At 50.8% G+C, this 15,359-nt stretch overlaps 1 protein-coding gene across 3 annotated transcripts; it reads left to right on the top strand.

Moving 5' to 3' along the window:
• The first annotated feature begins 7 nt into the window (after window positions 1–7).
• st7l (suppression of tumorigenicity 7 like) lies at window positions 8–14,651 on the top strand. Of its 3 annotated transcripts, none has more exons than XM_047025426.1 (15): window positions 8–188; window positions 607–689; window positions 1,038–1,197; window positions 2,253–2,307; window positions 2,824–2,939; window positions 3,380–3,458; window positions 3,546–3,634; window positions 3,877–3,977; window positions 4,246–4,360; window positions 4,531–4,603; window positions 5,240–5,342; window positions 10,860–11,010; window positions 11,522–11,623; window positions 11,924–12,063; window positions 14,004–14,651. In XM_047025426.1, exons 1-15 carry the CDS (start codon window positions 17–19, stop codon window positions 14,097–14,099), a joined length of 1,635 nt encoding a protein of 544 aa, XP_046881382.1. In that variant the 5' UTR covers window positions 8–16; the 3' UTR covers window positions 14,100–14,651. The 3 variants fall into 3 exon arrangements, with proteins under 3 accessions (XP_046881382.1, XP_046881381.1, XP_046881383.1); XM_047025425.1 differs by having other exon boundaries at window positions 11,531–11,623; window positions 14,004–14,650; XM_047025427.1 differs by lacking the exons at window positions 8–188; window positions 607–689; window positions 1,038–1,197 and adding an exon at window positions 1,409–1,428.
• The last annotated feature ends 708 nt before the right edge of the window (window positions 14,652–15,359 follow it).

Below are 15,359 nucleotides of genomic sequence, written 5' to 3'. Positions count from 1 at the left end.
TACAGACATCCGGAAAATGATGGAGGACGCTACTAACAGTAATCCTCAATCTCTTGGATTTACAGATAAATTAAAATCATGGCTTTCATGGTCATGGACGTACATATGCGGGATTTGGTTTGTTATGGTTTTGACCATGATATATATTCTGAGGAGCCCTCTGAAACTGCAAGATACGCTCACCTCAGGTTGGTAAATGCAATAAATACCTGGCTAGCTAAAGCTATGTATCGTTAGCGATGTAGCTCGCTGTGTACACAATACGTTTGACAGCGTGAGAATGTTTGACAGCTCCGTGGACCGGTCTTCGGAACGAGTCGTGCTTCCAGCTGGCTCGCTTAGTTAACCACTCATTTAGCAGCAGGAATATTTTTCTTGTTGTAGTTAATTTATTAACGTCGTCGCGATTGGACATTTGGTGCTTACTGACACTCAGACATGAGTTGTTCATTCAATCAGCAACACTATAGTGTAACACTGTATAACTCGATTTAAGGAATACCAGTAGCCTATTATATGTAAACTACTCTACTAAAATGGTAATATTATGTTACTTTTTTTTTATAAAAAATTAATAATTTTGCACATTTGCTCCTATTATTTTAGCGTCTGTGTTCCTGAATACCCTGACCCCTAAGTTCTATGTGGCACTCACTGGAACATCGTCCTTAATTTCCGGTTTAATTCTGGTGAGTTTGTGATTATGTGTGTAGTTTCCACTCTCAGCATATGCTAAGTGATCTGATTACACCCTTAAAGGCTCACATATAGATCTGTTTATCACTGACTATGGTCCACATCACAGGGCTGTAGTTGACTAACAAAACATGCACATAGATTTGATTGTGTCTGGTTCTCTAGAAACATACACGTGTATTAAGATACAGCAACCTACTGTTTCACCTGCCAGCCTTTATATCTGATTTGCTCTTCATCACCCCCCCCCCTCTCTCTCTTTCCTTCTCCTACACACACACTCTCCCACTTTCATTTCATCTTCTCATCTCCCCCCCCCCCCCCCCCTTCCCTCCTCCCAGATATTTGAGTGGTGGTACTTCCGGAAGTATGGTACCTCCTTCATCGAGCAGGTGTCTGTCAGCCACCTGCGCCCTCTGCTCGGGGGGGGGGAGAGCAGCTCCTCCACTGGGCTGTTCTCCTCCGTGAATGGAGAACCAGAGCCCAGGGCCAGTGTCTCAGGTAGGGAACCAGAGCCCAGGGCCAGTGTCTCAGGGAGGGAACCAGAGCCCAGGGCCAGTGTCTCAGGTAGGGAACCAGAGTCCAGGGCCAGTGTCTCAGGTAGGGAACCAGAGTCCAGGGCCAGTGTCTTAGGTAGGGAACCAGAACCCAGGCCCAGTGTCTCAGGTAGGGAACCAGAGCCCAGGGCCAGTGTCTCAGGTAGGGAACCAGAGCCCAGGGCCAGTGTCTCAGGTAGGGACTCTGCTCAGCCACCGGCCTCCTACAGACAGTATTCTAGAACATGATTGCAGATATTGAATGAAACATTGCAAATAAAGGGTCTCCTCTGCCAACCGTGGAGGCGGAGCCTAAAGGCACCGTCACTGGAAAGGACGTTGTTTCATTTGATTAAATATTTGGTAAAATATTGCAGGTTCAACCTTAACTCCTTCTTGTAAGTCGCTTTCAATGACATAAGGTATAATGTCTTCCTTTAGCGGATGCTTTTCCTGGAGGTGGGGGGGATTTGAACCTGTGATTTCTTGATCTGCATTTAAATGCTCTGGACCCCTATGGATACAAACATGACTCAATATGACATTCTAATAACTTGGAAGGTGATGTGTCCCAACATGCAGTGATGCCGCAAAGCCAGCCATGTCTCTTATGAAAGGCAGATCATCAATCAAAACTAAAGCAAAAGTCTATACAAGCTCTTGTTTCAGTGTTATAGAACACAGTAGCCTAACCAGTTCAGGAGTCACCCTAAAATCGTGAGTGTTACATCAAACAATTTCATGGGTTCAAATTTGCAGGTATCACAAGAAGTTATATGCTAGACGTGCTCTCGGTGCCCTTTGGCCGACTGTGGAGTGTGTATCTGTGATACACCTCATGTTGACATACTGTACACAGAATGAAAACAATATGTGAGATGTTCCGATCAACGACATCATGGGAAGTTTCAACCTATGACTTCAAGAGGTCAAGACAGCCCAAATGTTCCGGAGCATGTTGTCAGAACCAGGCAGGTGTTGCAGGGGACTTAACCATGTGGTTGAACTGTGTTTTTGCAGAGTGCAAGGTCTGGCGGAATCCTTTAAACCTGTTCAGGGGATCTGAATACAGCAGGTAGGTCTGTGCACATACTGTCACAACACTATCCTCTGAGGCCTTGCACTTTGGTTGGGGCTTAGTTACTCTGCAACCATACAAATCTTTGTATTTATTCATTTTGTCCTGTATATTAGTAATATGTGTACTACTGTGTATAAGTGTGTGTTAGTAATAAGCATCTTGCTGTGCAGGTACACCTGGGTGACAGGTGTGTTGCTGTGTGATAGTGTATGTTAGTAATAAGCATCTTGCTGTGCAGGTACACCTGGGTGACAGGTGTGTTGCTGTGTGATAGTGTATGTTAGTAATAAGCATCTTGCTGTGCAGGTACACCTGGGTGACAGGTGTGTTGCTGTGTGATAGTGTATGTTAGTAATAAGCATCTTGCTGTGCAGGTACACCTGGGTGACAGGTGTGTTGCTGTGTGATAGTGTATGTTAGTAATAAGCATCTTGCTGTGCAGGTACACCTGGGTCACAGGTGTATTGCTGTGTGATAGTGTATGTTAGTAATAAGCACCTTGCGTTGCAGGTACACCTGGGTGACAGGGAAGGAGCCTCTGACGTACTATGATATGAACCTGTCGGCTCAAGACCACCAGACCTTCTTCACTGGAGACACCCAGCAGCTGAAGCCAGAGGACACAGGTGAGTCTCCTCACACTGTGTCTGGTTACCCAGACGACACAGGTGAGTCCCCTCACACTGTGTCTGGTTACCCAGACGACACAGGTAAATCTCCTCACACTGTGTCTGGTTACCCAGACGACACAGGTGAGTCCCCTCACACTGTGTCTGGTTACCCAGATGACACAGGTGAGTCCCCTCACGCTGTGTCTGGTTACCCAGACGACACAGGTGAGTCTCCTCACAATGTGTCTGGTTACCCAGACGACACAGGTGAGTCCCCTCACACTGTGTCTGGTTACCCAGAGTTACAGCCTGGAAAGAAGTCTCTACAAAGTATTTTCAGCTGTTGCCTGTGTTGTTGAGATACGGCATGGTTCCATACTGTACAGGCGTGTGTGTCTGTCTGTGTTGCAGTTGCACAGTAAGGTTTCAGTACTGCGGTTGTGTGTGTGTCCCAGTGATGCAGAAGGGCTGGAGAGAGAGGAGTCCACAGGCCCGGATCAGAGCAGCGTACCAGGCCATCGAGCTCAACCATGAGTAGGTTCCACCTCTCCAACTCTGCTCAAACCTTTCTCTAACTCTAACTCTGGTATAACACTGTTGTGTGCGTGTGTGTGTGTGCAGGTGTGCTGCTGCGTATGTTCTCCTGGCTGAGGAGGAAGCTGCTACCATCACAGAGGCTGAGAGGCTGTTTAAACAGGCCCTGCGGAGCGGTGAGGCTTCACACACACACACACACCTGTCCTCCACTCACACACGGAAGACCATGACCATGCTGGATCCAGACATTCACTTCCAGAGCAGAAGAATTACTGTGTTGTTCAGCGTGTGATGCGGTGTGTTATTAGTGAGACATAACTATCTTTCTGTTTCTCTTTCCCTCTCTTTGCCCCTCTCTCTCTCTCTCTCTCTCTCTCTCTCTCTGTCTCTCTCTCTCTCTCTCTCTCTCTCATAGCTGGTAAAGATATCAACTTACTAGTATATATCAAACGAAGGCTGGCTATGTGTGCTCGCAAGCTGGGCCGGATAAAGGAAGCGGTGAAGATGATGAGAGATGTGAGTCACTTTCCCTCCTTCATAACCTGGACAACCAGTCTCCGAGCAACCAGCACCAAAACCCACCCCCCCATTACCTACACCATGAAGTTTATACTGTGTACTATACCATCCTGTACTGTCTCACTAACCAGAAGTGTAGGACGTTAACAGGAAGTAGACTTGTGTTCATGTGGGTTGACAGCGCCCCCTGCTGTGCAGGAGGACCCTACCAAGACACGGTAGTAGACAGGTCGACTGGTGGTAACTGTTGTCTCCTCCTCTCCAGTTAATGAAAGAGTTCCCTCTGTTGGGGATGTTAAATATACACGAAAACCTCCTGGAGGCGCTGTTAGAGCTTCAGGCGTACGCGGACGTGCAAGCAGTCCTCGCCAAATACGACGGTAAGACCGCCAAGCGCCCGTCTGGTGTTCAGTGTGAGCGCCGGGCGGAGGGCGCCGGGCGGAGGGCGCCGGGCGGAGGGCGCCGGGCGGGGGGCCATCCTCGGTGTCTCAGTTGCATGCGGACCCGCACGGTCTCAACATTCCTTCCTCTTGCGTCCCTTCTGCTTTAGATATCAGCTTGCCAAAGTCCGCTACGATATGCTACACATCCGCTCTGCTGAAAGCCCGGGCTGTCTCAGATAAGTACGTCGCCCCGGCTTGGTCTCCCTCTCTCAGGTCTGTCTGGTTCTGACGCCGGCCCACGGAACGTCCGTGTCACTCACTGCTCCTTGATCTGTAGCCATCGAGTTGTGGAATGTTGTGGAATGTTGTGAGAATGTGTTTGATATTGAGGCAGTGCAACTGAGACGCACAGTCATCAGCAAAGTCATACTTTTTGTTTTTGTTTTTATTGAGGGGGGGAGAGGGGGGGGGTGTACAGTGCATAGAACAGCGTTATCGCTGGTTCCTGAGTTGTCTTTCTTAACTCCTCTCTCTGTTTCCTCTCTTCCTCTCCTCCTCCTCTCCTCCTCCTCCCCCTCTCCTCCTCTCCTCCTCCCCTCCTCTCCTCCCCTCCTCCTCTCCTCCTCCTCTCTTCCTCCTCCTCTCCTCCCCCTCCTCCTCTCTTCCTCCTCCTCTCCTCCTCCTCCTCCTCTCCTCCTCCCCCTCTCCTCCTCCTCTCCTCCTCCCCCTCTTCTCCTCCCCCTCTCCTCCTCCTCTCTTCCTCCTCCTCTCCTCCTCCTCCTCCTCTCCTCCTCCCCCTCTCCTCCTCTCTTCCTCCTCCCCCTCTCCTCCTCCCCCTCTCCTCCTCCCCCTCTCCTCCTCCCCTGTCCTCCCCAGGTTTTCACCAGAGGCAGCCTCCAGGAGGGGTCTGAGCACAGCAGAGATGAACGCTGTGGAAGCCATACACAGAGCTGTGGAGTTCAACCCACACGTGCCAAAGGTCAGTCCCAGACACTGTGTAGGTCAAAGGTCAGCCTTGGTTGCATTGTTGTTTAGAGATTATTATTGTGCAAATTGTTGTAAATGCACACTGTCCTTTGACTCTCTATTAGAAATGCCATTAGAACTATTCACCCCTATCCTTGTCTTGCCAACAGATGGCAGTATTGCTTTGCGATCTGTAGCTGTCCAGATATGAGGGGCGATAGAGGCATTGCATCCTTCATACCCAACCAATATTAGGCCATAGACCACATCTCAATCATCAGTGCTTGATTTCTTGAATCCTCTCTCCTTGTGTGTCTGTAACACAGTGAAGGATGAGTGTCTGGGGAGGCCCCTCTGGGCTTCAGGGAGGCCCTGTGAGGAGCAGCCTTCTGGGACTCAGCCAGAGGAGAGTGGGGGGGTGTTAGAAACAATATAGTGTTTGTCCATGGTTAATTAGTCTACTGTACAGTAGTAAGGATGTGACAAGGATAGGGGTGAATAGTGTCCGTGGATGGTGCCAGGGGTAGAGCTAGGGATGCTAGTGCCAGGGGCAGGGCCAGAGGATGGGGCTAGGGGGAAGGGATGCTTGGGCCAGAGGATGGGGCTAGGGGGTAGGGATGCTGGGGCCAGAGGATGGGGCTAGGGGGAAGGGATGCTGGGACCAGAGGATGGGGCTAGGGGGTAGGGATGCTTGGGCCAGAGGATGGGGCTAGGGGGTAGGGATGCTGGGGCCAGAGGATGGGGCTAGGGGGTAGGCATGCTGGGACCAGAGGATGGGGCTAGGGAGTAAGGGATGCTTGGGCCAGAGGATGGGGCTAGGGGGTAGGGATGCCACTCTGCAGTCACACCCTGGTGCTCTGCAGCTGTAGATCCCTACTGGACTCTTCTCACAGGGATTAGTGTTGGGTGTCACACACACAGGCTCAACTCCTGTCAGCGTTTGTTGTGTGTGTGTTGCGTCCCTGCTCTCCTGTTGGAGACAGAAAGGTGTGTGTGTGTGTGTGTTGAAGCCTTTGATCCAGGCTTTGATGTGAGAGCCCTCATCCTCCTCTGTCTCTCTGTCCCTCCACCGCCCCGGGCCATCCTGCTACTCCTCCTCTTGTCTCCTCTTGTCTCCTCTTGTCTCTCCTCTTCTCCTCTTCCTACTCCTCCCCTCTTCTCTTTCCTCTTGTCTCCTCTCCTTTTTTCTCTCTTCTATCTTCTCCTCTTTCCTCTTCTCCTCTTCTCTCGCCTGTCCTTTCCTCTCTTCTCCTCTTCTATTTTCTCCTCTATTCTTTCTCCTTCACTCCCCAACCACCATTTCTCCATCTTTTTCCCCACTCCTCTCACCTCCTTTTCTCCTCTCTCCTCTCCTACCCCCTTTCTCCCTCCATTTGCCACAACTAACAGAGACAGCGCTACAGCGCGGGGTGGGCCTGACCCCCAAGCCCATCTTGATCGTCTCCCGGGGAAAGCTCTAGGAGGGTTCTATCTAAGTCATGGTCAGTTGTGTGATTTAACACCATAGAGAGCTGAGGGTCTATTCAGAGTCGGGGAGGGTGTATTTGTTTTGCATGACGTTGCGGGGTGATGAATGCTTGTAGCCCAGTGGGGCCCTGTAGCGCAGCCACCCGGCTAGCTAGCCCCTTCTAGGCAGATACCGCTGACTCGCTGGACTGGAGCAAAGCGCTCACTGTTGTGGGTGGGCTGTAGTTCCCTGCTTCTCCGACTGCATGTTATGGTTCAGATAATAAGACCCCCCCCCCCCCCCCCCCCCCCCTCTAAAACACACAGACGCATGATCTCTCCCCCGGTCTCGCCTACGTCAGCCGCCGTCTCCTGTCACCCTTGGACAGGCGGAGGAATGAAAGCTGAATTGATGTGCGTTTTGCGATGGTCAAGCAGGGCATCGTGGGGCGTGTGACTAGGGGGAAACTGTCTTCTGCTTGTTTCCTTGCGGCGAGATTACATGTCGAGTCAATCGTCAATCGCGTCTTTCGCTTGAGTTGAAATTGTACATTGTCAACTACATTTACGTGACGCTGTGTCGCGAAGGTTTACCAGTGTAGCGATGTCATATTGGCGTTTTTAAGAATAAATGGAGGGCAAGAGTATTGTAGCAGTCTGTGGGCTGCTGCTATACGACACAATTTAGTATATGTTTATAGTACTCATTCTGGACATGGAACGCCAAGCGAAAATTAGCTTTATTCGCGCCAATAATTCACGCGTTTGGTGTGAACACAGCATGTGATAGTGATGTTAACTGCCTAGTGGTCTTAGCTGTGCCAGCTATGTTAGCTCAGCTAGCGGTGTTAGCTGTGCTCTGGGCCTTTTAGCTGCGCTGGTTTGATGAGCAGCGCTAGCCGTAGCAGAAGGTCCCGCTGGTTTACAGTATATGGACATAATGCTACATCACATGAGCAGACTGCACTACATGCCCTACACACCTCAGCTGTCCAGTGATGGAGGGGGGAAGGGGGGGAGGGAGGGAGGGACATAAAAGGGGGGGAGTTTGGAGGTATGGAGAGGAAGGGAAGGAGAGATGGGAAAAGAAATGGAGGAGGGAAACAGAGATGGAGGTAGAGAAGGAGAGAGGGAAAGAAGAAAGGGGAGGAAGGCGAGGTGTCGGGAGGCTGATGTCATTGTCTTCTATGTGTTCCGTTGTGCTAAATGCCGAAGATTAAAATCAGAGAGAGGCTTATGAGTGGTGCTTTGGCTTATGAGTGTTCCAGGATAAAAGGGGAACGCAGATGAAACTCAATCCCTTCATCAAAGAGATGGCAGAGGAGGGGGGGGGGGGGGGGGGGGGGGTGGAGAGGGGAGAAGGGCAGAGCAGAGGGCCGAGGTGTTAGCCGTACTCATGCCAGGGGGCACAGCTGTCTGTCTGAGGCTTTGGACAACCTTAACCCCTCGACCTCCACACCCTCTCTCTCTCCCTGCTTCCCTCATCCTACCTCACCTAGAGGGTGAAACTTCCTATCGTTGGGGTTGAGTGTGTTAACAGACTCTACTTTATTCATGCATGCAGAAACACTGTTCTACCCCAAGATACTCCACGACCAGCCTTTTACCCTACCCCAGCCTCTGACCCTACCCCCAGCCTCTGACCCTACCCCCAGCCTCTGACCCTACCCCCAGCCTCTGACCCTACCCCCAGACTCTGACCCTACCCCCAGCCTCTGACCCTACCCCCAGCCTCTGACCCTACCCCCAGCCTCTGACCCTACCCCCAGACTCTGACCCTACCCCCAGCCTCTGACCCTACCCCCAGCCTCTGACCCTACCCCCAGCCTCTGACCCTACCCCCAGCCTATGACCCTACCCCCAGACTCTGACCCTACCCCCAGACTCTGACCCTACCCCCAGCCTCTGACCCTACCCCCAGCCTCTGACCCTACCTCAGCCTCTGACCCTACCTCAGCCTCTCTCAGCCCTGTCTCTCTAGCCTCCCCCCCTGCCCTGTCTCTCCTGCCCTGATGTGGGCCCCTGGGTCTGAGGGTGGCAGGGGGGAGAGGGAGGGGGGCATCCCGGCGGGCTGGCTGGCTAAGCCTGTGACCATGGGGGGGATTAGACAGGATTAACTGTAGGGTAACCTTCCCAAAGTGACAGCCTGAACCCTGGGGCTGGGAGACAGTGAGGCCAGGCAGCCCTATACCCTGGGGCAGTGAGGCAGGGTCCGCACAGCCAGGCAGCCCTGAACCTTGGGGTAGTGAGGCAGTGAGGCCAGGCAGCCCCGAGGCAGTGAGGCAGTGAGGCAGGGTCCACACAGCCACACAGCCAGGAACACTGGAGGGTTGGACGTCTCATATGACAGGTTCAACACTTACCAGATACTTTTATGTAAAGCAACATAAATGCATAGTGCATATAGGAAAAGGTACAAAAATCAAGGATTAGAGTGCGTAGTATTTTGGTGGTCAGGGTCAGGGTTAGGGTCAGGGTTGGATTTGACCAGGAACAGTGTGAAATAACTACACAATAAGCCTGTACACACACACACATATTCACACACGCACACACATTTACACACGCACACATTCACGCACACACACACACACACACACACCCTTCCCAGCGACGCTACAAAGCATACTGGTCTACTGTACCAACCACATGGCTCTGGCTTACTGGACACGACTTACACACTAGACATAGTCACACACAAACACACACACACACAAGAACAATAACACACACACACAAGAACAATAACACACACACACACACAAGAACAATAACACACACACACAAGAACAATAACACACATGCATACACTTATACACACTCTCGTACAACACAATAAGACTCACACACACACACTCACTCACACACAGACACACACACTCAGCCAGGATTGTTCCCACTTGAACAATTGCAAAATAGGGCTCTCAACAAATACCTCAGTCATGTCTGTGGTTGTAGTGGTCGGCAAGGGGATTGCTCAATGGTGGAGGAGGGATGGTGGATGGTGAATGAGGTGTTGATTTAGGAAAGAGAAGCTGCTTTAATGAATGTGAGGAATGAGTTTGAATGGAGTTAGAAATGAGTGTGCTCTCTCTAGGTTTAGGATTGAAGAGCTGTAGACCGTTGCTGATATACTCTATAACACTAAACATCTACAAAACAAAAAAAGTAATTCTATACAGACATATAGGATGATTCTATACTAACCTTTAGGATGAGTCTACTGACCCATGATGGGCCTGGTACCATTATGAACGGTGTCTTCTCTCTCCTCAGTACCTGCTAGAGATGATGGGCCTGGTACCATTATGAACGGTGTCTCCTCTCTCCTCAGTATCTGCTAGAAATGATGGGTCTTGTACCATTATGAATGGTGTCTCCTCTCTCCTCAGTACCTGCTAGAGATGATGGGCCTGGTACCATTATGAACGGTGTCTCCTCTCCTCAGAACCTGCTAGAGATGATGGGCCTGGTACCATTATGAACGGTGTCTCCTCTCTCCTCAGTATCTGCTAGAAATGATGGGTCTTGTACCATTATGAATGGTGTCTCCTCTCTCCTCAGTACCTGCTAGAGATGATGGGCCTGGTACCATTATGAACGGTGTCTCCTCTCTCCTCAGTACCTAATAGAGATGATGGGCCTGGTACCATTATGAACAGTGTCTCCTCTCTCCTCAGTATCTGCTAGAAATGATGGGTCTTGTACCATTATGAATGGTGTCTCCTCTCTCCTCAGTACCTGCTAGAGATGATGGGCCTGGTACCATTATGAACGGTGTCTCCTCTCTCCTCAGTACCTGCTAGAGATGATGGGCCTGGTACCATTATGAACGGTGTCTCCTCTCTCCTCAGTACCTGCTAGAGATGATGGGCCTGGTACCATTATGAACAGTGTCTCCTCTCTCCTCAGTATCTGCTAGAAATGATGGGTCTTGTACCATTATGAATGGTGTCTCCTCTCTCCTCAGTACCTGCTAGAGATGATGGGCCTGGTACCATTATGAACGGTGTCTCCTCTCCTCAGTACCTGCTAGAGATGATGGGCCTGGTACCATTATGAACGGTGTCTTCTCTCTCCTCAGTACCTGCTAGAGATGAAGAGCCTGATCTTGCCTCCAGAGCACATCCTGAAGCGAGGGGACAGCGAGGCCGTGGCCTACGCCTTCTTCCACCTGCAGCACTGGAAGAGAGCGGAGGGAGCCCTCAACCTGCTGCACTGCACCTGGGAGGGCAGTACGTATACACACACACACACACACTGCACCTGGGAGGGCAGTACGTATACACACACACACACACACTGCACCTGGGAGGGTAGTACGTATACACACACACACACACACTGCACCTGGGAGGGTAGTACGTATACACACACACACACTGCACCTGGGAGGGCAGTACGTATACACACACACACACACACTGCACCTGGGAGGGCAGTACGTATACACACACACACACACACTGCACCTGGGAGGGTAGTACGTATACACACACACACACACACACTGCACCTGGGAGGGTAGTACGTATACACACACAAACACACACACACACACTGCCGCACTGCACCTGGGAGGGCAGTACGCACACACACACACACACACACACTGCACCTGGGAGGGCAGTACGTATGCACACACACACACACACACATAGCTGCTCAGAAGTAGCTCCTTCCTCCACAGTCTGTTATCTTACCAGGGTGTGTTTGATTTGTTTCTCTGTGTTTTTCTGTGTTCTGCTGCTCCAGCTTTCCGGATCATTCCCTACCCCCTGGAGAAGGGGCACCTGTTCTACCCCTACCCTGGCTGCACAGAGTCAGCCGACAGAGAGCTGCTTCCCTGTGAGTAGGAGAGACCCACAGATGGTCTCTCTCTGGCTTGAAGGCAAGATGGTCATCAACATGGTCCTGTCTCACTGCTTAAACACCTGTCTCTCTGCTTCCTGTATCTCTGTCCCTCTCGCTCTCTCCCTCTACCTCTCCCTACCTCTCACTCTACCTCTCCCTCTACATCTCTCCCTCCACCTCTCCCTACCTCTCTCTCTTTATCGGTCTACCTTGCTCTATCTCCCTCTATCTCCCTCTACTTCGCTGTTCCTCTACTCTCTATCTCCCTCCCTCTACCTCCCTCTCTCTCGCCAGCCTTCCACGAGGTGTCGGTGTACCCTAAGAAGGAGCTCCCCTTCTTCATCCTGTTCACGGCCGGCCTCTGCTCCTTCACCGCCATGCTGGCCATGCTCACACACCAGTTCCCAGAGCTCATGGGGGTCTTTGCCAAAGCAGTAAGTCCTGTATCCTCATTCCTCTCCCCTCTCCCCTCTCCTTTCCTCTCCCCTCTCTCTGCTCTTCATTACTCCTCTGCTTCTTTCTTCCTACCTCTTATCTCTTATACTAACCTCTAACCTCAATTTCTATCATCATCATCCCTCTCTCTCTCTCTCTCTCTCTCTCTCTCTCTCTCTCTCTCTCTCTCTCTCTCTCTCTCTCTCTCTCTCTCTCTATCTCTCTCTCTCCTTCTCAGCTCTTCTCTTCTTTCTCTCTCTCTCTTTTCCCTGTCTGCATCCTCAGCAGGGCCTAAAGGATGTGTAGCATTTAAATGCGTGCGCGTGATTTATATCCTTTTATTGTTTATTTATAACCCGCTGTGGTGAGGGGGTCTATGTTTCGAGCTGGTTTGGCTCGGCCAAAGCACTCTCTAATCCTGTGTTTACTGGCGCTGTGTTTATGAGGTCTCAATTTGCACAGCCGCTAGCCCTGCCGCCCGCGCAGCCAGCCGGCCGGCTGCAGTCCCCCGGCTTGTTATGGGAACGTCTCCACCAGCTCTTTTACAGCAGGGCACAGCGCCTGGCTTGTGTCCTGATGGAGCTGGTACACGCCGCCTGGGGCTGGGGGGTCGGCTGCCTGAGGAGAAGCAGATATTTTGTTGAGGAAAAACCTCTTTGAATTGAATATTGTAGAGAGGAGGAAATTGGAGAGAGGAAACAAGAGGAGAGAAGGAGAGGAGGAGAGGGGAGAGCAGAGAAGGGGAGGAGAGGGGAGGACAGGAGAGGAGAGGGAAGCCACTGAATGTGGAAATTGACCATCTCCATGCAGACCTTCTGTAACAACGCGTTGTCAGACATAATAAAACAGTAGATGTCTGCATGTTAGACCAAACAGAGGGTGGAAAAGTCTGTTTTTGACCTTGGAGGGACTGCTGTCAAGGACAGTTTTTGTGATGTTTCTGAGATGGTTGGGATGAAAGTGTGGAAAGTCTGGTGGTACGTCCTCCTTATCTACTAGTGAGGGAGAGGAGAAGGGGGAGAGAGGGAGGAGTGAAGAGGAGAGGGGCAGGAGGAGAAGGGGAGAGGAGGGAGGAGTGAAGAGGAGAGGGGCAGGAGGAGAAGGGGAGAGGAGGGAGGAGTGAAGAGGAGAGGGGCAGGAGGAGAAGGGGAGAGGAGGGAGGAGTGAAGAGGAGAGGGGCAGGAGGAGAAGGGGAGAGGAGGGAGGAGTGAAGAGGAGAGGGGCAGGAGGAGAAGGGGAGAGGAGGGAGGAGGGGGCCTTCTGCCCTGTCAGAGCCATCTGTTGTGAGCTGGAAAGTATTGCTTCATAAACACATTAAAGGCCTGTTTATGGTGGATTGAACTATTGTAGTTTAAACATTTTTCAGATGCATGATATTGAGCCAATTCCAGTTGCAGAGGCCATTACAAGGCTGTGGTGTTCTCTATACAGCTGCTCCTGTGATCTTGTATTATAAAAAATACATATAAAATAAAAATATAATGAAAAATGTATATAGTGTGTGGGATGATTTTGCATGCATTGGGTAATGGTGTATTTCTTTCTCTCTGTGTGTCTCTTTCCTTCCCTCCTCTCTTTCCCTCCTCTATTTCTCTTGTTCATTCCTTCTCTTTCTCTCCCTTCTCTCTTTCTCTCCCTTCTCTCTCCCTCTTCCTCTCCTTCTCTTCTCTCTTTCTCTCCCTCATCTCCTCCTCTCTTTCTCTCCCTCCTCTCATTCTCTCTCCCTCTTCCTCTCCTTCTCTTCTCTCTTTCTCTCCCTTCTCTCCTCCTCTCTTTCTCTCCCTCCTCTCATTCTCTCTCCCTCTTCCTCTCCCTCTCTCATCTCTTTCTCTCCCTCATCGCCTTCTCTCTTTCTCTCCCTTCTCTCTTGCTCTCCCTCCTCTCCTTCTCTCCTCTCTTTCCCTCCCTCCTCTCCCTCCTCTCTCTCTCTCCCTCGCAGTTCTTCAGCACTCTCTTCGCACCGTTGGGCTTCTTTGCTGACAAGATGGAGAGCCTCATGCCGTCCGGCTTCTGGCACCAGCTGACTCTAGTCTGACCCCATCGCACACACACACACACACACACACACTCCAGCTCCACAGAGGAAAAGAGGGTTGGTTCTCCTGTCTTTAGCATGAACGTTCGTGTTACTGTGTTACTGATGATGTTGGCTTGCGTCATATCAACACTGCGACGCACCCATGAGACCCTCCCCACTGTTAAAGCAGACTCAGTAAACATCTACCACATACAACTCAGAAGGACTGCGAGGACTCGTTCATTTCTTTTAACTTAAGGAAACTCTGAATGGGATGCTGACCCTGTTTAAACCATCTGGAGGTCTCCAAAGCCAGCCAACATCTGGAGGCGGGATTTATTGATTGGTTAGATGCTGAGCCAGTACTGGTCAGAACATCAGTGTGGTTGATAAAGCTGGCGGCCACCTTGGACTCATGTCCTTCTAAGCCCTGCTACCTCTGCTGTGATGTCCCACAGCTACAGCCTGAGTCACTGGAGTGACTGACTGGACAGACAAGGACACAGAGGTGATGGCAGAGAAAGACAGGAAGAAAGGGTGAGACGGAGAGAGAGAGATGGAGAGAGACAGAGCTACAGAGAGAAAGAGAGAGAGAGATGGAGAGGGAGAGAGAGAGAGAGAGAGAGAGAGAGAGAGAGTAGAAGATAGAGAGAGTGAGAGAGTAGAAGATAGTGAGAGACGGAGAGTGAGTGAGTGAGTGAGTGAGAGAGACAGAGACTGTCTTGGTGATGTGGTGTATGGTTGAATGACTGTTCCTAGATGACCTGTTTCTGAGTGTCTGTTTCTGACAGTCTGACCCAGTGGTTGAAGACAGGTCTGTGAGGCTGGGTTGAAACACAGTGCTGATTTACAGGCTGGGTCTGTCTCCAGTGTATACACGCCAACCCCCCCTCCACCCAGCCCCGTTACCATGGCATGACACCCTAGCACTATATCACCGTAGTAACCTGCCCTCCTCAGCCATAACACCCCCCAAAAATTTAATGTGTTTATCACAGGTCACGGCAGAGCATCAGTCTCCCAGCCAATCACAAGACACCATACTGCTGCTGAGAAGGTATGGGGCATTAAAAGTTTAAAAGCAAGTGTAAAAATGCTGTGGGGTACTTGGAGGGTGTTTGATTTGAGTTTACGATACAAGAAACAATTAGATCGTCCCTGAAACTAACCAGTGTCTTGTGTTTTAGTGAGGTCCAGTTACATACTTAATTCATACCTCTGGGACATTTCAATATTTGGACCATATGGGAGATATTTACATTTTGTGTGTTGGGTTTT

The sequence above is a fragment of the Hypomesus transpacificus genome, chromosome 9, assembly GCF_021917145.1.
Source record: "Hypomesus transpacificus isolate Combined female chromosome 9, fHypTra1, whole genome shotgun sequence".
NCBI classification, from domain to species: domain Eukaryota; kingdom Metazoa; phylum Chordata; class Actinopteri; order Osmeriformes; family Osmeridae; genus Hypomesus; species Hypomesus transpacificus.
Note: the sequence above shows the minus strand (reverse complement) of the source record. Positions and strands in the feature narration are given on the sequence as shown.